Source organism: Triturus cristatus, chromosome 8 (assembly GCF_964204655.1).
Source record: "Triturus cristatus chromosome 8, aTriCri1.1, whole genome shotgun sequence".
Classification (NCBI taxonomy): Eukaryota; Metazoa; Chordata; class Amphibia; order Caudata; family Salamandridae; genus Triturus; species Triturus cristatus.
The window spans coordinates 161935376-161963073 of record NC_140591.1 but is presented as its reverse complement, the minus strand read 5'-3'; the positions used below and the strand labels follow the sequence as shown (position 1 = coordinate 161963073).

Sequence of the window (27698 nt, the reverse complement as noted above, 5' to 3'; positions counted from 1 at the left end):
GATCCACTGTAATCCCTTTGATGTGGGGTGTTTCCCTTACAGTAGGGGCAATAAACTGCATCCGCAGGGCTAGGTGATGGCCTGGGATCGGTTCGGACAATGGGGCGCAGAGGAAGGGGGTTATCAAAGAGATGCATGACCATGTATGGGATGTCGGTCGGGCGTGGGATGCGGTTCCATGGCAGGGTCGCGCAGAAGGAGAGGGTTTATGGCCCGTGTATGAGAGAGCGGGGGTGGCCGGTGCGCGGGGGATGCTTGCAGCGCCAGGGGAACGTGCTGGCGATCGACAATGAGCGGGGAGAGAGTGGGGTGCCTAAAATGGCGATCGTGCGTTCGCTGTGCGTGGCGCTGGGGAGGGGCAAGATGGCGCAGATAATGTTCAGTTACAAGCTAAATTTCCACAGCACAGAGAGCAACCACATCTCTAATGCACCAGTGAAGCCCCGCAGTGGGCCAAAGACAACACAGTGTCCTCCCTCGCCCTGCCTCAAGACGGAGTCGTTGGTGACCCAAGACAGGCAAGAGAGGAGTTGCACACTTCACGTGGCAGGCCGCCACAGCAACATGTGCTCCAACGACAGGCGACACGTGTCTAGACGTCACGTCGCACAGCATGCAAGGAGCACATCACACGAAGTGACCAGTCCCGACAAGCACACCAGAACGAAGGAAGAAGCAGGCGTCACAACGTCGCCGCCTCGAGATCCAAGCGCAACGCCCTTGAGGGAAGAAGAGTGACAGCCTTGTCACCCCGAAGAACCGGATGAACACAGGTGCGCTGAACAGACCAACAAGGGGAGAAGACTGAGGACTCGCACAGCAAGCCAAGAGCATACCCAGACACTGACTGATGTCCCCGGACCCAGCCTCACGGGAGAACCAAACATAAGCCGCAGCAAACGCAAACCGCGTCTCTCCCCAACGTTTCCCCAGGCAACCGTCCATCCCTGAGCGTCGGCAGTCTAAGTCAAACGGCATCCCTGCTCCTGACCGCAGCTGCCACGGGTGAAGATCAGCACCGAGTGTCCTTCCTCACACCGCCTCAAGATAGAGTCGGCAGTGGCCCCAAACCAGGCAAGAGAGGATTTGCACACTATACGTGCCAAGCCGCCACCGAAGATCAACCTCAGCAAGGCGGAGACACATGGCTGCTAAGTCTCTCCTGACATCCAACTCTCCCAGCAAGTCACCACCACCTGTTATTCCGACTCACCATATGGCTGGCAACCGCCATCACACCAGCTCTCAGCACATGCGTCAAGCAACACCACTCCCAGAGTACCGATGGACTGGAGTCCTACACCGTTGCCACTCCAGCCGACAAAAGAAACCAGAGGCTATCTGCGAACCTGGCCTAGACCTGAACCGCGGCAGCGAGAGCATGTCTTGGCCAAGACTCATCCACCCTCAAGTGTTGTGCATGCGACTAAGTAAAGGCTCTTCGGCGGTCCTGCAGCTGCCACCAGTCAGCACACAAGTGGCCCCAGCACAGCCCTCCTGCAGTCCCGTAGCAACCCGGACAATGGGCCTCCCCAGGCGGGAGACCGAGAAGAGATATTACCCCACCGACAGGTTATCAGTTACAGCCAAGTGGTGCAACAGAGACAATCGATCAGGCAACACCTCCGTGAACTCTCATCATGAACTCCATCCATGCTCATGACGCATCCCATTTTATGAACTGTTAGAACTCACCACAGACCATTAACGATGTCAGCAAAGCGGAGCCATGCAAGACTGCAAGACACGTCATCATCAGTGAACTGATGGTATGCAGTGGACGTCTCCAAGCCAGCGGTCGTGTCCTGAACCCCTCAGGTCAGTGGCGTAACGAAAGTTCATGGGGCCCCCTGCAATATACACAGAGGGGCCCCCGCTCCAGATTTATTCTGGAGCGCCCAGGCATAAGTAATGTGCATAGGGGGCCCCCTGCAGCTCGGGCCCCCCCCCCGCACCGCAGGGGATGCGAGGGCCTGTGTTACGCCCCTGCCACAGGTTAAACTACGAGTGCCCGCCGAGATGGTCCTGCTGCAGGCAGAGTCACCAGCCCATGTCTGAAGTCTTCCCGCCAGCTGACTCGGAAGGCTGATGGACCCTGTGGTGTTTAGTTGACTGTTTTGTCCCCACAGGTTGGACTAACGTTTGTTGTTGTTCTTCAATAAAGTTGGGGAGGAATGTAGTGTCCTGCAGGACACGTTCTAGTGTTTGGCAGGCTATGAGATTCCCAGCCACTCCCTTGAGGGCTGGGCACACTTGCACTTCCACCCATCCATCACAGGTGTCACGTGTGACATTGCCCTGGCAATAAAAAGGCCCAGGACAGGTGCACGTGCTCGTGGGCAGTTATTACACTAAATGACCTGGTGCCTGTGTCTTCAATTACCATCATGTGGGCCTGAGGCCCGACACCACAGGTGTGAGGGCTTCACACAATTCGCTGACTGCAAGGGCATTTTGAGGAAATTAATTTTAAAAGGAACAAATGCATTCTCCAAATATGCACTAAAAGGGAGTCGGACAATTTAGGGATTTATAAAAACGCTTGGCTGGTCCAAGATGTAATCTGCAGGTCACCCTCGTTAGGTTGCACCCCACTTCCATCCTTCGGAGATCGGTAAATTAAGCAACGTTAAATTGTGGATGCCTGCAACAATTATTTAACGGCGATCATAAACAGCAGGCGCGAAGCGCTATAAAAACAAGTTAATAATATTAAAAATAATGAATACAAATCCAAGGAGAGGCGTGCTTTGATTAAACGGTGACGCTCTATCAGACACCCAGATATATAATCCCATGCAGGAATTTAGGCACAAAGGACATATTATACACGATACACATATTTTTTTTAAACCACTCCCGTGGGCAGCGCATGGTCTCCGTTGGGTTGGTCTGCAGTGGGGGAGCAGCTGTTTGCCCCTCCTAGCTTAGGCCAGCCCCAGGTCTGCCTTCTTTTCGAGGGGAGGGGCGGTCGGGCCAATGCGCCTTTAAGACTTTTGACCAAACTTTGCCTGTTTTAAGGTCCCTCGTCACATCCGTCTGACTGGTAGCCTGGCCGTCCCGTGAGTTAATGAGTTGCCGGGCCGGCCCCGAGCCTCCGCCTGAGGCTGTGTGATCAAGGAAGTTTGTTCGGAAGAGAAACTAAACTTTCCGAGGCAGGGAGGGGACACCATGGGCTGTGCTCGGGCCGCGCGCCGGACTGGAACCAGGTCTCTGCGGGATTAGTCGGGCGCGGGGGAGCTTCGTCTGGACTCCCCACCCCGGCCAGGCAGTATGGGGGTCCCGTGGACCGGCTGCTGCTACTGGTTTCTCTGGCTCGGGGTCTGCCGGGCTTACATCTCCTTCCCTCTGAGAGTCTCCTCGCCTCCGGCCAGGGCGCAGTGGGGACCTCTCCTGAACGCTTCCCGCGAGAACGAGCCAAATGCAGGCTTGTCCCTGGCGTCGGAGCCCGGCGGCAGCATCAACTTTCTGGCCATGGTGGACAACCTACAGGGTGACTCTGGAAGGGGCTACTACCTGGAGCTAAACATCGGTACCCCACCCCAGAAGGTGAGGAGGCTGGCTTTTATTGGGCGTGTAATAAGGGGCAAAATTGGAAAATTCTATATAAAATGTCCCATTTACCCTTTGGTCACTTATTATCTTGTGGTTTACGGCTGCATTAATTCAAGGTCTCGCCAATAATTACATATAGCTGCTATATTTGTCTGTAGTAAGTGTGCCACCATTAGCCAGTCGTGAGTTTTCAGCTATCCCCACGTTGCATTCTGGGATTTGTAGTTGTGCTCCTAAGCAATGGGTCGAATTTCCCCCAATGTACAAAGTGATTTTGGTAAAAGACGAGTGCTGGTTACAGGTGTCAAATACGACGTGATTATTTAACTCTGAGCAAACACTTACTCCTCAGTGGTCGCCATCTGTATTAACCACCCCCTTAAATTGTAGCCAGTCGTGTTTCACCCCTTTCCTGTAGTAGAAGCGTATGGGGAAAAACAGCGAAGGAACTGTCACCTCGCGGGAGATGTAAGGGTGATGTGAGCTTGGCCAGCAGCTTTGCTCACGAGAGTAAATATTTCGTAACTATGCTTTAGTTTCTAAGTAAGTGCGTGTAAAATACTTGTCCCAACTCCATACTTAGTTAAACAAGTTTCATTCGCTTCCTAAAGCGTAGATATGCATTTAAGCACATCAGCAGAATGCGAGATAGTTACACATTTATTCACTGGTCACAGTATGTTCAGCTTAGTCCAGGAGGCAGCTGTGTTACTACGACTGGAATGTGTTACATACACGCTGCACACAGATCTTTACACTCGGTTCATTCACCCGCTTATCTACCTCTCTATGGCTGAACCCTGCTGTGACCAATAGACGTTGTATATAAATTATTTCAGTAGACGCCTTACCCCACCAAGGTTCCTCATTGAGATCAGTCTCTGGCTTTCAGGGAACGGACTTTTCTCCAGTGTAAATACTTTGTTTGATTAATAAAAATCATTACAACAATTGACGTGCATCAATAAAAAAGAACATGTATTGGACAATTGCTAAATTATTTACACATAGAGTAGTAAACAAGCATTAACTAAACCCCTGTGTCTCTGCTTACATTGTTTCCTCGTGCGCTTTTTTTATTTTTAAAATCCGCCTAAATGCGGCCATTTAATACATTAATACCGTCACAAACAGTGCTTTAAATGGGGGGGGGGGGGGGGGGGGTTTAGTACAGATAATCATTTACATGTGGTGAGTGGGCGGGGCTGGGGGCGGGGCTAAAGGCAAGACATGCAAAGTTTATTGGCTTATATAATAGTTGCAGCACACGCGAGAAGTGTTTCTATAAACTAATCAGGTTAATTTCTTATACAAAATAAGTCAAACAGTATTTTAACCTTTCCTAATTTTGTAATATTTATTTCACAAAAACACGCACATGCAAGCAGACACACATAAGCAGACGCTCACACAAAAGAATCGGGTGGGACTGAAGCCCGTTTAACCTCCCATGGCTTTTCTCATTGTGCTGTCACTGGGCTGCCTCCGTTCCTTCCAACAAACACAGCGTGAGGGCGAACACTGGGCTATCATGCAAATGAGGCCACGCTCCGCTCAGGGCTATGAAAGTGATTTGGCTGAACAAAGAGACAGGCTACCAACACTAAAGGCCAATGCACCTACCCTTCATGAGTACCGGTACTCTCCACGGCCGTAGAGAAGTGCAGCTACTCGGGGTGATAAAAATAAGAAGTGCTGGTACTCAGTACCGGTGAGTACCGGCCCATTTAAAGCACTGTCAAGTGGTAGGTAATAAAAGGGTGTAAAGTTAAACAATAAATAATTATTTAAAAACCTAATAATATGTATTTATTCATGCTATTAAAATGTAAACTTCATCTAGACGATTGACCCTTTAAAAAAAAAACGATTAAAAGACAATCGAGAGCCGTGATGATCCATTCTAGTTTTGACATCGGCTATGGCCTCAAAGCAAGACGTTAGTCATTATTAAAAAGCTGATAGCTAAACAGTATAATTCTATTTGTAAATAAGTGAACCCCTACATGTAATAGTTAAATGTTTCAGGGTTGCATATGAGAGAAGACAATAAGTAAACAATGTGCAAAATGCCAAATTCGACCTCTGTCAGATAGTGCAATAAAGAAAGTAAAGCAACATCGGGCTTGGGTCTCCCCGTTATGGATTAACAGTTATTAGCTTGCAGGCTCTCGCAGATTGTAAGTCTTTTTACTGCTCTTGTGACCAACTTGGTGAACCGGATATTAAGTCATGGGTTGTCTGGGTTCACGGATGCGACGATAGCTTGTCGACAGGTGCGAATGCGGAGTTTGTTCCATTCACCCTTTAGCAAAATCTTTCGATCATTAAGAAGTGCAGGGCAGAGGCATACCACATGCTCGATTGTTTCCTTACTGCTCCCTCACCCCCTACACGTTATGTTGGTATTTGTGTGGCACCAGCCTGGCAAGTAATACAAGAACGGCCATTCACCCATTCTGAGGGCCAAAAATCTTTCTTTCCACATCACTGAGTAGGTGCATGACATATGAGGGGCCACGGTCCCTGGCTTAAACCCAGATAGGATTGACCAGGAATGGTTACGTTGTTCCAATTGGGCTCTGTCCGAATGAAAAGACCAAAAGCGGACGTTTTGTTTTGATGTAGACTTTGAGTGCCTGCTGCGGTGGATTGGAGCTCCCGATTTCCTCTGCGTCCAGAAGTTTTAAAGAGTCTTGTAACTAACGCAGGTACGATCTCCCAAGCTGACCGACTGAAATTTCCTGCCATAAAAAGGCCTCCAAGCTTCCTTCTCTGGAAATGCATAGCTTGTTTCACAACCTGATGAATGCTCCAGCCTCTACCGCTCGGTGATCTTGGAGACCAAACCCAAGTCGTATTTGAGCGGGGGTGAGGTTTTTCTCCAGTGGTGCATGTGCCCGCTGAGTTTTCCGACTGCACGTATATTCTGTGACCCTCAGGTTGTACACATGGTTCTCTGCAGTCAGTGAAGCCACAGAACTATGCCACCTGTTTATGATCACCGTAAAATAATGCTTTTCCTACTCTTTGCCTTTGCTACAATACCTGGGCCTTTCAGCTCACGTTAAATGCATATATTGGAGCGAAAAGACAGGATGCTCCTTTTCAAACATAGTTGGTAAAATGTTTCGGCCTGTGCTAGCAATGTTATTTTTACTACATTCATCATCAAATTCTGCCACTTCACCCTGATCCTACGAGTGGTGCAGCTGCTGAATACAAACCTTACCCATCAGCAGTAGCCATGGTGAATGGAGTGGCCATAGGTCCCCATTTGCCCAGTACCAGCTGGTGTTGATCTTCAGCAGGCAGATACAGAGTTGCTGCTCTAGCGCCCCCTCCTAGCCAGCAACATATGGACTCCTTAAAACGTCCAGGCAAATAGGGTGTCCTCTGGAGGGATTTAAAGGATTAGACCAGCCTCCTCCTGTGCAGCTTCAGAAATGGTCATCATTGAATTCTGCCTCCTAGCCCAGCAGATCCTTCCCAGCGTTTACCCAGCCGGATCACCTGCTGTCTGTGTCTCCTGCCTCGAGGTGGGATCCACTAATTCTACTGCTCCCTCGTGAGATTCCTTTTGTGGCCCCTGCTCCTCATCTCAGCTCCTGACCCACGCCTACAGCCCTCCACGATCAAGGACCCACCTACATGAACCACCACCCATCTCCCAGAAGCCTCGGCTCACCTCGCCCTTACTCAGATACCACGAATCTGCCACTGCCTCACCGGAGGACGCTCCTTCTCCCACCTCGCCCCCAAGTCCTTGAAGACCTTCCTCCTTCACCTCCGTACAGCACCCTCGTTGACACCCTTCAGGAAGGACCTCAAGACCTGGCTCTTCGACCGATACCTTCAGCACAGTGCCTGGATATTCTCCCGGGTGATAAGCTGTGATATATTAGTACCACCTGATTGATTGAGTGGGATCCACCACACCTCCTCTTTACCTAGAAGATGCTCCGATGCAGCACCCCTGCTCTGCGATGAGATGCCTGGACTGTGGCCCCAAGTCCCCCAGTGAAATCGCTGGTACAGTGCCCCCTATGCCTCACTGGGATCCACTGTGCCTCGTAATCTCCTGTAAGATGCCTGTCTTGTGTCCCTGGCACCACTGTGGGGGTCCCCTGTGCTGTGTCTCTTGGTTCCCATGGAATGCCTTTGGCCTCCTACGCCCCTTCTCTTCAATGTGATCCCCAGTGCCATGCCTCCCTGCTCTCTGGGTGGATCCCTAGTGCTGGGTCCCCCCTGTAGTCTGGGTGGCGCTCCAGAGCTGGGTTCCCCCTGATCACTGGCTGGATCCCCAGTGCTGTTCCCTCATGTTCACTGGCTGGATCCCCAGTGCTGTGCCTCCTTGCTGTCTGGGTGGATCCCCAGTTCTGGTCCCTCATGCTCCCTGGGTGGATTCCTAGTGCTGGGTTCGCCCTGCTCTCTGGCTGGATCCCCAGTTCTGGTCCTTCATGCTCCCCGGATGGATTCCCAGTACAGGGTTCTCCCTGCTCTGAGTGAATTCCCAGTGCTGGTTCCTAATGATTCCTGGCTGGATCCCCAGTGCTGTGCCTCCCTGCTCTCTGGCTGGATCCTCAGTGCTGGGTTCTCCAGGCTCTTTGGCTGGATCCTTGGTCCTGGTCCTTCCTGTTCACCAGATGGATCACCAATGCTGGGTTCCCACTACTCTCTGGCTGGATCCCCTGGACAGGTCCCTCATGATCTCGGTCTGGATCACCATTGCTGTGCCTCCCTGCCTGAATCACCATGCTGGTTTCTCCACGCTCTCTGGCTGGATCCCCACTGCTGTGTGCCCCCCCCTGCTCTCTGGCTGGATCATTAGTTCTGTGGTCTCCTGCTCCTCGGCTGGACCACCAGTGCCGTGCCCCCCCCCTGCTCCTTGGCTGGACCACCAGTGCTGTGCCCCCCCCCCTGCTCCTTGGCTGGACCACCAGTGCTGTGGCCCCCCCCCCCTGCTCCTCGGCTGGACCACCAGTGCCGTGCCCCCCCCTGCTCCTTGGCTGGACCACCAGTGCTGTGCCCCCCCCCCCTGCTCCTTGGCTGGACCACCAGTGCTGTGCCCCCCCCCCCTGCTCCTTGGCTGGACCACCAGTGGTGTTTCTCCCCCCCCCCCCCCCTGCTCCTTGGCTGGACCACCGGTGCTGTGCCCCCCCTGCTCCTTGGCTGGACCACCAGTGCTGTGCCCCTCCCGCTCCCTGGCTGGACCACCAGTGCTGCCCCCCCCTTGCTGGATCCCCAATGCTACCACCCCTTGCTCCCTGGCTGGATCCCCAGTGCTGTGCCCCCCCCTTCTTGCTCCCTGGCTGGATCCCCAGTACTGTGTCCCCCCTTGCTCCCTGGCTGGATCCCCAGTACTGTGTCCCCCCTTGCTCCCTGGCTGGATCCACAGTGCTGCCCCCCCCTGTTCCCTGGCTGGATCCACAGTGCTGCCCCCCCTGCTCCCTGGCTGGATCCACAGTGCTGCCCCCCCTGCTCCCTGGCTGGATCCCCAGTGCTGTGCCCCCCCCTTGCTGGATTCCCAGTGCTGGCCCCCTTGCTCCCTGGCTGGAACCCTAGTGCTGTGCCCCCCCTTTACTCCCTGGCTGAATCCCCAGTGCTGTGCCCCCCTTGCTGGATCCCCAGTGCTGGCCCTCCCTTGCTCCCTGGCTGGATCCCCAGTGCTGGCCCCCCCTTGCTGGATCCCCAGTGCTGGCCCCCCCTTGCTGGATCCCCAGTGCTGGGCCCCCCTTGCTCCCTTGCTGGATCCCCAGTTCTGCCCCCCCCCTGCCCTGGCTGGATCCCCAGTGCCGGCCCCCCCCTTGCTCCCTGGCTGGATCCCCAGTGCTGGCTCCCCCCTGGTCCCTGGCTGGATCCCCAGGGCTGGCTCCCCAGGGATGGCTCCCCCTGGTCCCTGGCTGGATCCCCAGGGCTGGGCCCCCCTGGCTGGATCCCCAGTGCTGGCCCCCCCTGTTCCCCGGCTGGATCCCCAGTGCTGGCCCCCCCTGTTCCCAGGCTGGATCCCCAGTGCTGTGCCCCCCCCCCTGCTAACTGGCTGGACCCTTAGTGCTGTGCCCCTCCCGCCTGCTCCCTGTCTGGATCCTTGGTGCTGTGCCCCCCGGCTGGATCCTTAATGAGGTACCCAGCCCCCCTTGCAGGATTCTTGGGGGGCACAGCCCTGCCCCCCTGTCTCACTGGCTGGATCCTTAATGCTGTGGCCCCTTGCTTCCTGGCTGGATCCCCAGTGCTGTTGCGCCCCTCCCCCCCCTCCCCCATGCTCCTCGGCTGTATCCATAGTGCTTTGGCCCCCGGCTCCTTATGACCTCGCACAAATGCCGCTCCCCTGTAGGATCCACCAGTCTGTGCCTCGTGCCTTCACCTCCTCGTCCTGGGACTCCTCCCTCGCATCACACTGAAGCCCAATAGCCTTGTCTCGTGGGTCCCTGTGGACGCCTCAACACACTGCCCGCTAGGCTCTCTGACGCGCGTGCCTTCACAGCCCCATTGTACCCACAACTGGCCACGTGCCCCCGCCGCCTCTTTATCCAGCCTCGGGTACCTTTTTACCCAGTAGTGCATGGGTTCAGAAGAAGCAATTCTTGCAGACTGGTCACAGATCCTCTGAGACATTAGTGAAGAAAATAAACTATTTGAGGAATAATACCGCTTTATCTCTAGAAGAGCGTGGGCTGCATTCATGGTGGGCTTTGGCGTAGAAGAAATAAAGTGACCTTTAAAAACTACAACTCGACTTCATCTGGATTCATCAACATTTTAATGTACAAAAATGGAATAACCACGGGATGGTCAAACTTCCGGAGGGGTGGGCAGAATGGTCATGCTTAGGACATCTTGTTGTGTGTGTGTGTGTGTGTATGTATGTGTGTGTGTATGTATGTGTGTGTATATATGTATATGTATATGTATATATATATATATATATATATATATATCTATATATATATATATATACACAACACAAAGAACTCTGAGTGGTTCTCAAGTTTAGGTGGAAAGCAGCTCCTGTATAGAGCACTCAACACCAGCGACGCTCTAAATCTGCTCACCTCAAATGTCTGCCTTTCTATCAAAGTCTTTAAGCCTAGGATTAGCACAGTGCCGTCCACGCCGAGATAGAAAGGGGCAAAGTCTTTTACCATTTCTACAGCAAAGTCTTTAAGCATAGGATTAGCCAGGGCTTTAAGTGGGATAAAAAAAACTGGAGGGTCTCTGAAAGGGGCATGGTCAGTGTAATTAAGGGCGTGGCTTAAAACACTTAATCTAAAAATCTGTGCTGAACATATTAGTGTGCCGCCTGACTTGTATTTTGTTTGTCATTTGCATCTAGATATGATACAAATAACATCATCTCTACAAGAAGTCAGGACTATTGGCTTTGTTAATGGTTGTTAGCTGCATAACATAAATAAACAGCAACTATGGCTTGTATATAATATTGAATAAGCTTCGACTTAAAGCCCTGGTGACACCACAACAATGTTGCTGCTCCTGAGTTTCAAAGAGAAGGGAAATCCAGAGAGAAAATGACTCTCTTTAAAGGATTTCCCTTCCCACACAACGCTCACCTGGCATGAAGTCACGCCGTAACTTCCCCACTAGTGAGCAGTGTGAGCAGCACACAACGATGTGCCTACTGTCACTGCAGTGTGGAAAAAACAGACCGCCTGTGCCAGGGCACAAAACAGAGCCCGATAGAGACCCATTTTGAGGCCCCCTTTAAAAAAACTGCCGGTGCTCAGTGGCCAAAGCCTTTTATCACTCCAGGCACGGTATCGCAGCTTTGGATTGGTGAAACACCATCCAAGTCAACCTGAAATGAATAAAAGCAACCCCTGACACGTGTTTCGCTCTCAGTAGAGCTCTTCAGAGAGGAATAGCTTTGCCCAGACACAAGGGGGCACCCAGTATAAGTGAGAGCAATTCCCTTTCAGGCATAGTGACGCATAAATTATGCAAAAAGAGAAGCAGAGAACTCTGGGTAGTTCTCAAGTTTAGGTGGAAAGAAGCTCCAGTATAGAGCACTCTCAACACCAGACTTTGCTGTAGAAATTGTAAAATACTATATTCTCATGCATTCTATAATTGTAATGGTTTTCTAGCCCTGATGGGGTTTTATCTTCCCTCCAAAGCTGACTGGGGGGGGTTTGTGCAAACAGTCTGACAGAAACCTGTTTGTGAGGTGCAGTGAGAAGTTGGCAGGGTGAACCGATCTGAGGTTTCTTTGTTGACCATGTGATGTATTTCCAGTTTGTTCGCGCCCTGGGTGTGTAGGCTGGCAACAAGGGACCCGAGAGCACGGTCTCTAGGCATTAGTGAGGCACCCTGGGAGTGTAGGATGGTAACCAGGCACCCGAGAGCACGGTCGCTAGGTTATTAGTGAAGCGCCCTGGGAGCATAGGCTGGTAACAAGGGTTCTGAGAGCACGGTCTCTAGGTCATTAGTGAGGCAGCCTGGGAGTATAGACTGGTAACAAGGGTTCTGAGAGCGCGGTCTCTAGGTCATTAGTGAGGCACCCTCGGAGTATAGGCTGGTAACAAGGGTTCTGAGAGCGCTGTCTCTAGGTCATTAGTGAGGCACCCTGAGATTATAGGCTGGTAACAAGGGTTCTGAGAGCGCGGTCTCTACGTCATTAGTGAGCCACCCTCGGAGTATAGGCTGGTAACAAGGGTTCTGAGAGCGCGGTCTCTACGTCATTAGTGAGGCACCCTGGGAGTATAGGCTGGTAACAAGGCACCCGAGAGCTTGGCACCCTGGGATTATAGGCTGGTAACAAGGGTTCTGAGCGCGCGGTCTCTAGGTCATTAGTGAGGCACCCTCGGAGTATAGGCTGGTAACAAGGGTTCTGAGAGCGCGGTCTCTACGTCATTAGTGAGGCACCCTGGGAGTATAGGCTGGTAACAAGGCACCCGAGAGCTTGACTCCCTGGGATTATAGGCTGGTAACAAGGCACCCAAGGGGCTGGTGTAATACCCCTGGGTGAATGGACATGGAGCTTTGCCGTGGGCTGAGGGAGCTGCAACAAGCGCTTCTTTTAGGCACATTGGAGTTCTTGTACTGGGGGAATTTTGTGTTTATGAAGCACAAACCCTGCCACTGGATAATTAATAAATGAACATTATCAATCATATGAACGGAATTCCCTTTGTCCCTGAGGGTCGAAAGTATGTAATTCACATGGTGTCCTTCACTGCTTCTGCAATGGTACAGTCCTTTGTTTCCACAGGCCCAGTCAAATAATTCCGAACCATAGTTGTTGTATGCCCTAGGAAATCGCCATTCAAGTGTTGTGTTTTTTTTTAATTCATTTATTTTGTTATACAGTTGCTATATGTTGAAAGTTATATTTTTATCCCAAGTGCGTATATATGTTTTTGTATTTATTTTTTTGTTACGTATTTTTTTATTTTTGTACTTTAGCTTGTTGTTTTTGTGGTAATATTTGCACAGCGAGCGGTCGCCCTCTATACCTTTAGGCTAATTAGACCTTGCAGTCAGTATCCCTCGGCCTATTTAGACTCTGGTGTGCGCCCTGAAGCCCAGGCGCCTCGTCTCGTGCTTCCCAGAGGACCCGGTCAACACACTGCACACTTGGCTCTCCGGGGCTCTTTTACAGGGACCCCAACTGAGTCACAGGTGACGACCCCATACCCCAATGAGCTTCACTGAAAATGTGAAAATATGTTTGGAAACGGCTTACAAAAGTCTAAGCTTTTCTTGAGACTGGTTTATCAACCTTGTTTACAAAAACCCGACCTAAGATAGTTTTAATGTTAACATTTCCAAAACCATTTAAAAGTTTACGCGTGATTAAGTTTATGTGGGACTAACACTTTCTCGTGGCGCTCTGCGTTGCACGCGACCCGGAAGCGATCAGAAATGAACTCCGGAGTTTTTACAACTGATTTCTGCAAAGATAATTTTACACTTCATTAGTAGAACGTCTCCCCTCAGGACGTACCACCGACATGTATCGACAACAGGGACATAAACACAGAAGTTGACAAAATATATTCTGTAAAGGTATTTACATAGCGCTTAAGACCCACGAGGCACTGATGCGGTTTTGCAGCCTTTCATCCTGTGCGTTCCCCCACCAACTCTGTCGACCTTTTTAGGTCTCGCCTGAGCCAGCGCTTTAGCGCTGCTCCGGCGAGAGCTATAGAAAACGGGGATTTGGAAGTGCAAACGAGTGCTTTTCTGGCCCCCAACTACAGTGCATGTGCGCCGGGCGCGCGCACCATTTGGCAGCCTGCCTTGTACATTTCGCGGGCGCTTTGATGTTCTCAGTGAGCCGCGCGGCCACTGCGATCATCAAAGCGCCCGCAAAATGATTACTTTCACTTTAACGTTTGTACTTCGATTACTTCCAATCCAAGCCTCTTTATTGCTCGCAAGCCCATTTGTAAGACCATTGGCATCTTCATTTTTTTACTACTTACATATTTATTTATTTCCTGATGTCTTTACTCTACCATGTTTTACCCACACGGGCTTCATCCTAGTTTACACTCCACCTATATTTACTTGATATGCATATGGGGTGCCGCTCGCAGGCGCGGACTTTGGTGTTCTTTTAATCCGCTTCACTTATTCTGCAATAAGAAGCTACAGGGAGACTTTCTGTAGTGCTATTCTACTTGGAGCCTGTTTTATCTGCTGGGACTGCGAGGTCCAGGGTGCGTAGACACGAAATCAGCCCAGCGCACCTGGTCACTCTTCCCGGCCCCTCCTCCCACTGCCTTGCTACAAAACGCCTCGCGCCCCCCGCTTCGCGGGTGCCGTTCGCAGGCGCGGACTTTGGTGTTCTTTTAATCCGCTTCACTTATTCTGCAATAAGAAGCTACGGGGAGACTTTCTGTAGCGCTATTCTACTTGGAGCCTGTTTTATCTGCTGGGACTGCGAGGTCCAGGGTGCATAGACACGAAATCAGCCCAGCGCACCTGGTCACTCTTCCCGGCCCCTCCTCCCACTGCCTTGCTACAAAACGCCTCGCGCCCCCCGCTTCGCGGGTGCCGCTCGCAGGCGCGGACTTTGGTGTTCTTTTAATCCGCTTCACTTATTCTGCAATAAGAAGCTACGGGGAGACTTTCTGTAGCGCTATTCTGCTGGGACTGCGAGGTCCAGGGTGCGTAGACACGAAATCAGCCCAGCGCACCTGGTCACTCTGCCTGGCCCCTCCTACTCCCACTATATGAACCTAGGCCCTCAATCGCGCTAGCGGACGCGTGTGGGGAGCAGCCCGGGGCGAAGCCCGGGCAAAGGGCGGGCTCGTCAGAGCACGGTAGAGGATGGGACGGGGCTCTTTTCTTGGCCTTAGGGGTACGTGGACATACATTTGTTACCTGCTGTCATTGGTTGCCTGCATTGTTCTATGAAACATTGGTGTGTCGGTCCCCTAGATATACTGCTTATTTTGTTTGGCATCATCGCTGGGGTCTTGGCCATGGCAACTGGAGGTGCGGGAAAGGGGAGGATGTCCCTTACTGGGTCAGGAGTGGTTGGTACTTTGGACAACTTCATCATCAGGGCCGCCTCTGTTTTGCAGCGGGAAATCGAGTTAACTGAAAAAAGGCTCTCTTTGGACCAAGTGTTTACCAAACGATCCTCATTGGGGAATATTGCTACAGTGCAGTCACCAACTAACCATTGCACTGTTAGCCAAGCGCAAACTGTAAATCCCCATGACAGCCCATTTACATCTTCTGCCTTGATTCCAAATATCAACAGCTCTGTCGAGTGTGAAGAGACCACTGATCAAGTTCTTACCCCCCCTGTAACCTCCGTGGGGATAACCAGATCTGGCCTACCGATCCGTTCGGAAGCAACTAATGCTACTTTGACAAAGCAGACCGCTAGACGAAAGCGGAGTGGCACAGTTCTGGCTAACAAAAGTTCGAAATATTCCAAGCGGCTTAAATCTGGAGCTCTAGATCACGCAGTCAATACCGAACCTGTCAATCTGGTGACACAAAGTACTGAGTGTGATCTGGGTATGGGACTCGGAGGAGAATTTTGGACTAATCTGGAGCAGCTATTTACTGCAACATGCCTACCAATGTGTAATAGTCTTGATTTAATAGAAAAAAAATTATCCGCTTTTGAACATCGGTTTGCTGATGCCTTGGGGGTTATTGAGTCTAATATGCGGGAGGGCACTAACACCAACTCTTTTCTTTCTGCTAAAAACCCAGTTGGACTAATCGTCTCTGCACTCAAACCACCTAACCCGAGGTTAGAAGCTGTAGCTCATTCTACCCTGCAGTGTGATAGGCCAGGAACTACTGCCCAAATAGCATCTGATGGCCCAGCCTTACCAACTGAAACTGAGAATGCTCCGAGTAGGGGCAATTTTGCCACCACAAATTCACCTGCTGATTTGAGCATGAACAATGCTCCACAAAACACTCCTAGTTGTCCAAACACTGTCACTCAAGTGACACATAAGCTAACTTGTTTGGACCTCCCCCCTGAATCAGTCCCTTATGTGGTGGTACTCTCGGGGGTTCCTACTCTAGACAAGGGTATAAAGGAGGATTTTAGTAAGCTTAAAAATAAGTGCATCCATTGGCTGAATCGTCACAAACCCCTTCCCAATAGGTGTAGGAGCGAAATTCTTTTCGGAAGACGGCTAGATTGGGTGGGTCACAGAATTAAAGATGTGCAGGGAGACTGCGTTGTAATTAACTTTAGAAACCCCAGTACAGTCAGTTATATTTGTAATACGCAGTCACGCTTTTCCGGCTCTGAAACATCCATTAAAGCCCTTCCACTCACCTATTTCTACCCGGGTCCACCTTTATTAGGCTGTGAAGCTACAGGGAGGGGCTGGGCGGCTGTTTCAGGTGGGGACCAGATGGGTTTCTCTTCCCATCGTTGCAATGAAACCCAAGCTGACACTCCATTTTGTCCACCTGCTCTTGAAACCTTTCACCACTTCAACAACTATAGTGTTCTAGATCTGGTGGACTGACGTCTGGACCCCGGTGTTTCTACCATCTTGACTGGGGCCCAGAAAGGGTCAAACAACATCAAGGTAGCTAGGGGGGTCAATCATCTCTGGCCTGAGTCTTTTCCTCCCGTGCTCACATCCAACCCTAAGGTAGTTAGTTCTACGGAATGTTCCATTACACCTTTGGTAGACCTTCCCATACTGCCACTACCGGGGGGGGTTGGTACATGAACATGGCCGGGTTAATCTGGACCAGGGAAATACCCTTCTTAGTGACCTTTCTACCAAACAAGAGCCCAAGATTGATGTCAACTTTATTTCTTGGAACATAGCGGGTCTAAAGAACAAGCAGATCTGCGAAGAGTGGGGCAACTTTATGGACACCTTCGATATCGGTCTATTACAAGAGACCTGGGCTACGGAAAACTACCAACGGGAGGGGTTTGCATCTTTTGACATCCTTGCTTTATCTAGTGGTAGGGGGAGACCTTCTGGAGGTCTTAGCACCTGGGTTGCAATTCACCTGGGTGCTATAGCCAGGCAACACCAAACGGGCTGTGATGATATCTTATGTGTTCTATTAGATCTGCCTGGGAATAAACATCTAGCTCTCTTGAATGTCTACTCAAGACCCTCCCCAGGCGGAAGAGAATCCAAGGTCATTACAGCTTTGAATGATTTCATTCTGACCTTTAGATCCCGAATATTCTGTCATAGTAGGTGGCGATTTTAATTGTCAATATGAGCCACTCAGTTTGTCAGCTCAAAATGACCCTGTGGCGGAAGATACACATTGGAACATCCCTGAGCCTATGATCTCTATGGTCAAAGCCTGGACCCCACTAGTGTTACAAATTTTTTCTCTTACCCTCTCCCTATCCCTGAGGGCTTGTAATGGCAGATTTAAATCTGATCAGCCTGGACAGACCACCTTTAATAGAACTGGGCATTTGTCGATTTTGGATTATATCCTGATCGATATAAAATCCTGGGACAAGGTGCTAGATTTCAGGGTGGTTGCCCGCGATGATAGCGACCATAACGCTCTCACCATGAAATTAAAATCAGCCAGCTGGGGTTTTATAACTAATGGCACTGCGGTGCTTCCATTTCTTCAACCCCTAATTCTGCACAATAACAGACGTAGAGTTAGATGGCCAAGTATCCTTGTGTGCCCTGAGAAACTGGCAGAAATATACAGATGGGCACTGCCCTGTCTCAATGAAATGGCCGGAGTTGTATTAAATTCCTCTTCCATTGAGAGCCTATCTAGTCCTGTTAATATTCATACTCCGCTATCCACGCAACTCCTAGACGTTTTCTCTCGGTCAGTGACCTTTAAGGTCCATATGCCCAATAAACAGTCTTGGTATACCCCCGAGTGTAGGAAATCAAAGCCAAGGACAAATCCAGGACTAAACTACTTCGAGTCCAGTACAAACAATTGATTTATAAGTCTAGGAAGTCTTGGGAAGATGATATGTGGGAGGAGCTAAGAGTAGCATTGCAGAACAAGGATTTTAGGACCTTTTGGGCCATTGTTAGCAATGGCAAGAAGGATCCTAATACCATCACTGGCTCCAATATAGCTCCCGCAGTATGGGAAGGGCACTTTGGGGGTTTATATTCCACAACGAATTGTAATTTACCCTCATTGACTGATCCTCCCCCCCCCCCCCCCCAACACACCTTGTCGTGCTGAGTTCATCCCAACTATCAAGACCAAAGAGATTGAAAATGCCATCTCCATGCTCGTACCCAACAAAGCTCTGGGATGGGGAGGTCAGGTTGTCCATTCCACCCTCAAGCTGACCCAAATCACAGGAGGTATGGCTAGATTGTCCAAAGGTTTGGCTTCTAAACCAGCTGCGCCAGTGGTAGAAATTTTCAAAACCCAGGCCAGAGCTGCTTCTATTTATGGAGCGGAACTATGGGGTCACTCTAAAATCGACAGTCTATCAAGGGTCGAAAACTCCTTTATAAGGAATTTGTTAAGTTTACCCTCTAGTTCCCCGTTGGTCCCTATTAGGCTCGATTTGGGCCTGCTCCCCATTGAAGAGGTGGTGGCTGCGCGGCCCCTCCATTATTGGAAGAGACTTTGGTCCAACCCGGATCTGGAAACCTACAGAGACGAATTTTTGGGGCTCTGGCCCACAATTAAATACATGAATATCCCCTGGTTAATCTATGTGAGGGATACCTGTGTCAAGATTGGCTTTCGGGAACTTTGGGATACCCCAGAAAGCTCTTGTCTAGCTGTATCAAAATCTAATTTGGCTGATCAGTTTAGACACTTTCACTTATCACGCTTGCACATGAACCCAAATGTAGGTAGGTTGACTGCCCAGTTCCTTCAGATCAAACCGAACTATGGAAGGGAGCTGTTTCTGGATTTGATTTTCCCCCCTGCTGCTAGGAAGTTATATGTACAATTTAGAACGGGCACCTTACCAATTAGGTCTTTCACTTCCAGATGGGACACTAATAAAAACATTTCATGTCCAGCATGTGGTTACAAATTGGAGGATGAAAACCATGTGTTCTTTTTTTGCCCAACGTACCTTACCCATAGGAAACGCTGGGTAAAGCCTATTTGTAGAAATCTTGGTTTTAGAGACTGTGCTAACGCCCTGCGAGTTTTAAAATATGACACCCACCCCCCAATTGTCTTTTCTGTTTCACGTTTTTTAAATGCTGCATGGTTGCAGCGTAGGAAATTTTCCACCAATTGTTAATTACTTGAATATTTCATTTTGATTATTCTATTTTATCTTGGTGTTCAAAACGTGTTCTGTTTTTTGACATGGTATTGTTGTAATGTATTGTTGCTTTTATGGCCTTCGTGGCCGAAATAAAGTTTATGAATGAATGATATGCATTGTTTACTAGTGTTTGCAAAACTACGCAATTGTTATCCATTTGCATTGTAATCCTCTTTAATTCCCAAAGATAGCACTCCAGCCAATATTGTGTACCACGACCCACCCTGTGTACCCATCCTCTGTGTTTAGGTAACTAACAATATATTTTAAATAATATTTGTTTTCCCGCCCACCTAGGTAGAGCACGCTTAACCCCTGCTGGATGAAGTCTGTGCTATATAACAACAATTCAATAATAAATAAATACACGTGCAGCAGAGGTGTGGCGCGGTTAACAGCAGCATACGTTTCAATATCACAGAGGCCTGTTCCAGATTGCGACACAGCAGTGCACACACTGAGTCCCTCACGTGTAGCAGCAGTGCAAGGATCTCTGTTTATTGCAGAGTCCGCCCCCGCAGGGGGCTCGAGGGCTGGCGCCATAACGGCCGCCAGAGCCCGACAAGGAACGGAACTGGTTCTCGCCAGCGGGAAGCGCCGGAGGGCGGAATGCCCTGAGGCCCCCGCGCCCCCCTTCCAAGAACAATAGGAAGGGGAGATATAAGACGACGCTCCCCCTGAGGCAGCCCACTTGTGTATCATGGGAGCTGGGGGAGCGACGCCAACGATTTTCGAATCACTGCTAAATGGTAGAAGGTTTTTTTCCCGCATGCACCGTCTTGCCGCCGTCGCGACCTAAGAACAGCGAGGGGTGACCACCAGATGACGGTATGGCCCTCGCCGGGGCATGGAGGGTCGGCGGCAGAATGGACGGAGGCCCGAGGTCAGGAGATGCAGGCATGACCCCCAGCTCCCCAGGCAGCAGTTGGAAAGGAAGAGGCTCTCGGCAGCCAGCGCCGACCGCACTAGCAGGGTACGCGCTCAAGGAGCGAGGAGAGGCGGCGCGGCATGCTGCCAACTTTGGAAGCAGGGCAGAAGGGCACAGAACAGCAGGCAGGAAACAGCGGTAACTACAAGATGCCACTGCCCGGTGCAGGGTTCTGCCCGCTTGCTGCTCAACACACCGCCGTGACCCAGGAAGTCTGCCATCGCGTGCGGAGCCAGAGCCAGGCTGCGGAAAGAAGAAAGGCTGCATAGAAGGTGTGTACGGTCCCATTACAAAAAAAAAAAAAAAAAAAAAAGATATGTATATGATTGTGTTAGGAAAGTGCGCTATGGGTGCAAAGGCCAGCTCTGGGTAGAACAGCCCCTGTTAAATGGAACACCTTTGCAAGCTGGGATGCTTTCCACACAGTTGGCACCTGAATGTCGAAGAGCGCACTATATTTAGAGCGCGGTCTCACCCTGTTAGCCACAGATAAGGCTGTTTTAGGAGGGTAGTGGTATATTGTATAATGGACCAGTGTAAGCACACATTTCAGGGCAGACTGAGCACTTGCAGATACCTGCGTGTACAGTAAACCAAGCCCAATACATATCCTTTGGAAAGGGCAAAAAAGGAACATACGGACTGAGGTCCGGATATGTTACAATATCTGTTGAAGAGTCTTTGGAAAGTAAGCAGCTAGACAATGCAGCCCCCCTTGCGGCCTGATTAGCAACAGTGCTTTTAAAATAAGGTTGCGTTCGGAAAGTGTGCTTCGGTTACGTTTTGGAAATGTCAGGAAATTTCTTGGATTAAAAATCCTGGCTTTGAGGATTATGTTCGAAGGCCACGCTGCTACTAGGCTTACTCACAGCATCACAGGCTTAAGGTGGAGCAAAGAGTTAGCACACCTGTGATTAGCGTGGACCTGGAGGAATTGATCCGTTTATTTCATCCAGCGTGAGACTTGATTTCTGCATAGCACTGCATAATGGGAGCCTATGGAGAGGGGTTGGCCTAACGGCTAGGTCTTTCGACCTAGAGAACAGGGTTCGAGTCTCGGCGATGACGCTGACTGTGCAAATCACTTAATCTCCCCGTGCTAGATAAATATTAATAATCACATGGGGAGTGTAAGCCCTTCTAGGTACTGGAATATGTCAAAAAGAATAACCCCAGTGGGAGCACGCCGCCTCACCCCTAGCACGGCAAAGGTAAGGTGTGGTTTCGAAGGTAAAATGCTGCGCAACGGTTGAATGCGCCACACACTAACTAGCGGCAGCCTGCCTACAGGTAGAAACAGGACAGGACTTACATTGGGAGCACGGTGCACAACCATCTTCTATTCAGGCGGTAAACGGGCGAGTGCGCCCGTAAATACGGCAACCGATAGAACCATGTGCTGCGGAGCGTTATAATGCGGCCGGCGGAAATTGCCCTCTAGAGGAAACCCCCTGGCGCTAGGGTGCTGCTTGCTATTTAGTAGCGCAAAAAAAATGCTAAAAGGTCTACTTTGGCAAATACAGTTGCAACACGGGCTAGGTTAAATCGAGTGTGTAAACTAGGCTCGACACTTAAAAAGGAGCCAGTTCTGCTAGCCTTGCCAATATTTGTTAATTACAGCAATAAAACGTCATGACATTAGCTTTCCTTACCCGTTCTAAAATAATTGACAATCTTCAAATCTAAACCTGGGAAGTTGTTAGGTTTAAATTGCCTATCGGGGTTCTCTGCAGACTGGTGCGTTAAACTTGAAATCCAGAGACAATAAAAGCATACCTTATAGTAATCACATGGATGGCGCAAAGGCGTTTTTGCTTGGAGAAGGTCAGCCTGCCGGCAGGCTCGAGTTACCAGGAGTACGAGCGAAGATGCATGCTTTTAGCTCCGGACCGGCTCCAGGGCAGTGCGACCGCAGCGGGTGATGACTGTTGTGTTAGTTTACGTTGTGATCAAAAGCTATGCTGCCCATCCCCGCCTCCAGCAATTGTCAGGAAACAATGGTAAGGCAAGATAGCTACTAACGTGCTGGCGAGAGCAGAGTCTGGTGTAGTAGCGTTGACTCGGGGGAGTTGTTTGTGTTGTTCATATTAAACAATGCTGAGGGTTAATATGCCCGCGGCAAACAACATGGACCATGCAGATCATAAAGGGAATGCAAGGTCAACATGTCAGTGGGTTACCACGTTATCAGAGACTTCCTTTTCTTAATAGCAGTATACAGTGAGCTCTGCACTGGCAAAGAACTGCGTGCAGATTTCAAGGTTTGGAACAGAGCATGGGTATTTCCCACCCAGACTTTACTTGGTCTAAGGTCACAAAAGGGCTCAGCTCCTGTTATGAAAGGGAGCCCCAATCCAGGGTGTTTCATTTTAGAGCCGGAGTTTGTGCTGTTCCTAACCCAGTACTCCCCAACCACACTGCCTACCTGTATGGATGAATAGATACAGCCGGTAACCAGCAAATGTAACATGCGCCTGGGGAGCCTGTACTGGCTTTAATTAATGGAATCACTTGAAGCCTTGTGATGACAAGGATTTATTCGCCTGACTGGGGCGGTAGTGCAAGGTCCTTAAACAGTTGGCTAAATACTGCTTGCCTTTTGCCTAGTTTAATGTCACGGGTATGGGAGTCCTGCTCACACACGTGGCAGAGAAAGGTTGGGTTAATGTTTCAGACCGCACCTAAGAAAAGGTTTCTTTTGGGTAAAACAGGGACCACTTATGAGAAATGGGAGGGTGTCACGGAGAGTATTTGCAGTAATAATACTGAACTGTTGCAGTGGTTCAATCCTCGAAACACACATGACTATCCCCGAGGATGGGGGGGGGGGTAAATCACATTAGATATTGAAGGAGGGTGCCCAGGCACGGTAAAGGACCCAGTGCAGGAGTCAAGAAAAAGCGGACATTAATTCCGAAATCTAATGCTGTCCTGCATTCGAGCCCCTAGAATACTGAAGCAATCGGGTCAAAGGCCCATGAGGGGTGCCCATCCAGAGGGGCAGGAACAAAGTAACAAGCTGTACATATGCACAGGCATGTGCCCTAAGCAGCGCAAACCCCAGTTTTCATCCCCCGGAGTGAGAAATAAGTACTGTGGAGTGGGTACTCCAGCCTGGCGGATACTAATAGTAAGACCTTCGCGAGGTCTTGTCGAATGCTCAAAAAAAAAAAGTACCATTGAATGGGTAACAATAAACATCTGTTATGCAGCGCCAGTGTCCCCCTATTTGTACGGTATTTCAAGAGGGAAGGTCAAAGTCAGTTTCCCGGGGACAAGGGCTGAGAACGCCCCATGGCGATAGTGTCCGAATATTGGACAGACGGTCTCCGTCCTTCAATGGTCACCACAAATTTAGAAGGGGGAAGGACGCATTAAACTAGGGTGTGTGCCAACCCGGGGGTTCGGCCTGGCGCAACGTGCAATGGTGCTGGCATGGAATCGTGTTTCTTGCTCACTGGGGTACAGGGAAGGCGCGCATCGGGCAGTAGAATGCGGGTTGCCTTCCTACCAGTGTAAGAATTAAGCACAGTGGAGCGGGGAGTGCAGCCGGGCGAATACCACCTAGGCTCACCATTTTGCACAGGTGCTTACCGGAAGAGCCTGCCAGGAGCAGGGGTGAAGTAGAGGATGGGATGTGAGCAATGTATGTTGTATCATGCCACCACAAACTGTATCCGACTGTCTCCCAATTTTGTTTTCATGAATGGCCCATGGTGAGAGGAGACAGCGCTGTAAGACTCCAAACAGGACGCAAGCGTCCCGCCGCATAATGGCGAGGAAGGAGCAGAACACCATGGCGTTTGGATTGAAGATTGCCATCAGAGCCTACCGGGCGTCAGCCTCCCGAAACACAGCTAGAGGTATGACCCAGGGCGGGCGGAGACGGTACTGATGGAGCAGAGCACATCATTGCGTTTGTGGGAAGATTGCCGTCGGAGCTGACCAGAGGTGGGGGGAGCCGCAGGAAGACGTAAGCCTCCCTGGCGGCGTGGCGGAAACAACAAGTGTATTGGTATTGTATGGGAGCACACCAACAGGGCGGTGTGTAGAAGGAGGGCCACTCACTTTGGGATGCCGCACGGCAGGGTGAGTGCGCCTGACCAAATCGGGGTAGCAAACTGAGACGGCGCTCGCAGCCCAGCCCCCGCCAGAAGGTGGGGCACAAAAGAGACTAACAAGGTAGCGAGTTGGGGCCTAACTCTGGGGAAAAGGCTACCCCCCACACGCAAAGGGGCGTGGTAAACAACAAAGAACAATCTACGAGCTGTCAGGGTGATTTACGACCCTAGGAGTTGCAAATGAGCAAAAAGACAAACCAGTGATTTATGGCCAGCCGATGATTTATGGCTGATGATTTATGATGCTCATGCAGAATGATTTATGACAGCCGGATGATGACAGATTGTGACAGAATGAGTTATGATATGCCGATTTATGACCCATGATTTATGACCCATGATTTATGACCCATGATTTATGATGCTCAGGCAAAATGATTTATGACAACGAAATTATGATGGCTTGTGACAGAATGATTTATGACATACCAATGATTTATGACCCATGATTTATGGCTGCTGATTTATGGGGATCAGGCAGAGTGATTTATGGCAACAAAGAAAGGGCCAATTGTGGCAGAATGATTTATGACGCACAATGATTTATGGCCCAATGATTTATGATGTCCAGCTGACAATGCGTGACAGCACATTTGTAATAATGTGTGACAACGATTTATGACCCCGGCCTCCAAGGGGGTGTCAGGGGGAGTTGTATAAGTGTGACTATGTAATAAGTAATAAAAACTGCGGCCAACAATTACCACCACATATGACGATTGTTGGATGTATTTAGTAATGCATGATGCACAAGTATGGTACGGTTCCTGGAATGGGCGCGGTGCAGCCGTTATTGCAGAGGCCGCCCCCGCAGGGGGCTCGAGGGCCGGCGCCACAACGGCCGCCAGAGCCCGACAAGGAACGGAACTGGTTCTTGCCAGCGGGAAGCGCCGGAGGGCGGAATGCCCTGAGGCCCCCGCGCCCCCCTTCCAAGAACAATAGGAAGGGGAGATATAAGACGACGCTCCCCCTGAGGCAGCCCACTTGCGTATCATGGGAGCTGGGGGAGCGGCGCCAACTATTTTCGAATCCCACCCACCCACACCGAGGGAGCAGCGGCGTCGCAGTGCTGACGAAAACCAAAGGAACTACGGGTACAAGGGTTGGATATGGAGACACACCGACGGACGGTGTGTGTGAATAGGGCCACTCACTTTGGGATGCCGCACGGCAGGGTGAGTTGGCCAACAATGGGGGCAGGTAACGGAGACGGCGATTGCAGCCCAGCCCCCGCCAGGCGGCAGGGCACAAAACAGTCTTAACAAGGTAGCGAGTTGAGGCCTAACTCCAGGTGGGAACTGCCCCCGCGCAACGAGAGCGCACAGAGTTTGCAAATCTAACGGCGGAAACAACAAGTGTATTGGTATTGTATGGGAGCACACCAACAGGGCGGTGTGTAGAAGGAGGGCCACTCACTTTGGGATGCCGCACGGCAGGGTGAGTGCGCCTGACCAAATCGGGGTAGCAAACAGAGACGGCGCTCGCAGCCCAGCCCCCGCCAGAAGGTGGGGCACAAAAGAGACTAACAAGGTAGCGAGTTGGGGCCTAACTCCGGGGAAAAGGCTACCCCCCACACGCAAAGGGGCGTGGTAAACAACAAAGAACAATCTATGAGCTGTCAGGGTGATTTACGACCCTAGGAGTTGCAAATGAGCAAAAAGACAAACCAGTGATTTATGGCCAGCCGATGATTTATGGCTGATGATTTATGATGCTCATGCAGAATGATTTATGACAGCCGGATGATGACAGATTGTGACAGAATGAGTTATGATATGCCGATGATTTATGACCCATGATTTATGACCCATGATTTATGATGCTCAGGCAAAATGATTTATGACAACGAAATTATGATGGCTTGTGACAGAATGATTTATATCAACAAGGCAATCCCAATGCGACTACACAATGGTACATTCCTGTTACAAAGTATCACACACATATGATTAAATTCCAAAATTATATCACATTTATTAAAAAAGTATACATATATTGCAATAAAAATCCCTCCTCAGTTAATACAATGCATATTAAAAACAATCACTTCATTTCAACATTATATAATACATTTGCAAATAAAGATAACAAAACACAAACTGTTATGAGCCCGCATAACAGAAAACGGACAATGAGCTTTGTCATTAATGGCACATCCTGAGTGACCATAAATTTAACCGTGGTTTGGGATATATGCAACCCACTACTATCTCCAATTCTCTACGGCGGTCCCTTGGATTGTGCGACCCCCTCCCCCACATGCTGAAGTTGAGCACGAGAAGGGAGGGCATTTAGTACAAAATCGAATTAGGAGCCTCGAGCGCACATGAAATGCGGACACGGTGACCTCCAGTGCTTACTTTGTTAATCAATAAGTTAACGAATAAATAAGTACGCATGCATTCAAAACATTTTTTTGGAAGAGGTTGTCATCTCTATGGAGCAGATTTATTCAAATGATGTGCAGTGCAGGACACGAAGTCGCAGCGTAGCGCCCGGGGGAAACAGTGCAGACACATATCCACTAAGAAATGGCGCTGCTTCCACAAGCATACAACTTACATTACATCTGAGCCTCGATGTGTAACCCGCCCTGACCTAAATACAGTCCGAAGCCAAAGACTAAATAATATTTATAATTGTAAATGTATTCATATAGCACTTACGACCCCTGACGAGGCATTGAAGTGCTTTTTCGGCGAGAAGCACCCTATGCCGGAACCCCAGGTTAGTAGTTAGTAGATTAGTAAAAAAAATCTTGTGCATTAGTTGTGTTAGGTTTGTGCTATTGATTTAATGTGTTTAAAAATAGTTTGGAGTACTAGTAAGTAACGCGCACATTTGTAGACTGCACAATTGGATGTGTCAATGGGAGACACAAGAACTGCAGCCAAAGATTGTGTTTAGAGATTTCAGATGTGGATTTATATTTTCTTAAGATAATATGACATACATGTAGATAAATCTAACTCCGGAGAAAAAAACACACCTCTCTCTCTCTCTCTCTCATTCATATATCCTTCCGTGTTCGCTCTTCCAGTACATTACTATACCAAGAAATACTTTAAAACTTAACAAAAATATTACCCGTGTGCTCTACCGTGCAGCACACATGGAAAGTTAAATTTTTATCCATGTTAACACCTGCCTCAAGGAGGCACTATTTGTGGTGCAAAGTCATGCCTACAAATGTTACTAGATAGAATTTTGCATCAAAAACAATCAGTGGTAGCGTGGAAATGGCCACTCCTTGGCACAAAGTAAGGCAACACAGCACAAAGCAGCGCTACTTTGCGTCACTTTTATGCAATTTACCACCACACCAAAAATCTTTTGCGCTGTAAAGTAAAGAATTCCACTATTTGTTCCGGCTTGT

The 27698-nt window shown here is 49.9% G+C and overlaps 1 protein-coding gene across 1 annotated transcript in view; it reads left to right on the top strand.

The window, feature by feature from the left end:
- Positions 1-2949: 2949 nt before the first annotated feature.
- Positions 2950-27698, top strand: part of BACE2 (beta-secretase 2) — a 278687-nt gene continuing 253938 nt past the window's right edge. Inside the window, exon 1 of the mRNA XM_085621229.1 lies at positions 2950-3549. Coding sequence (XP_085477355.1) covers positions 3274-3549 — 276 coding nt within the window. The 5' untranslated portion in view covers positions 2950-3273. The remainder of the gene's footprint in view (positions 3550-27698) is intronic.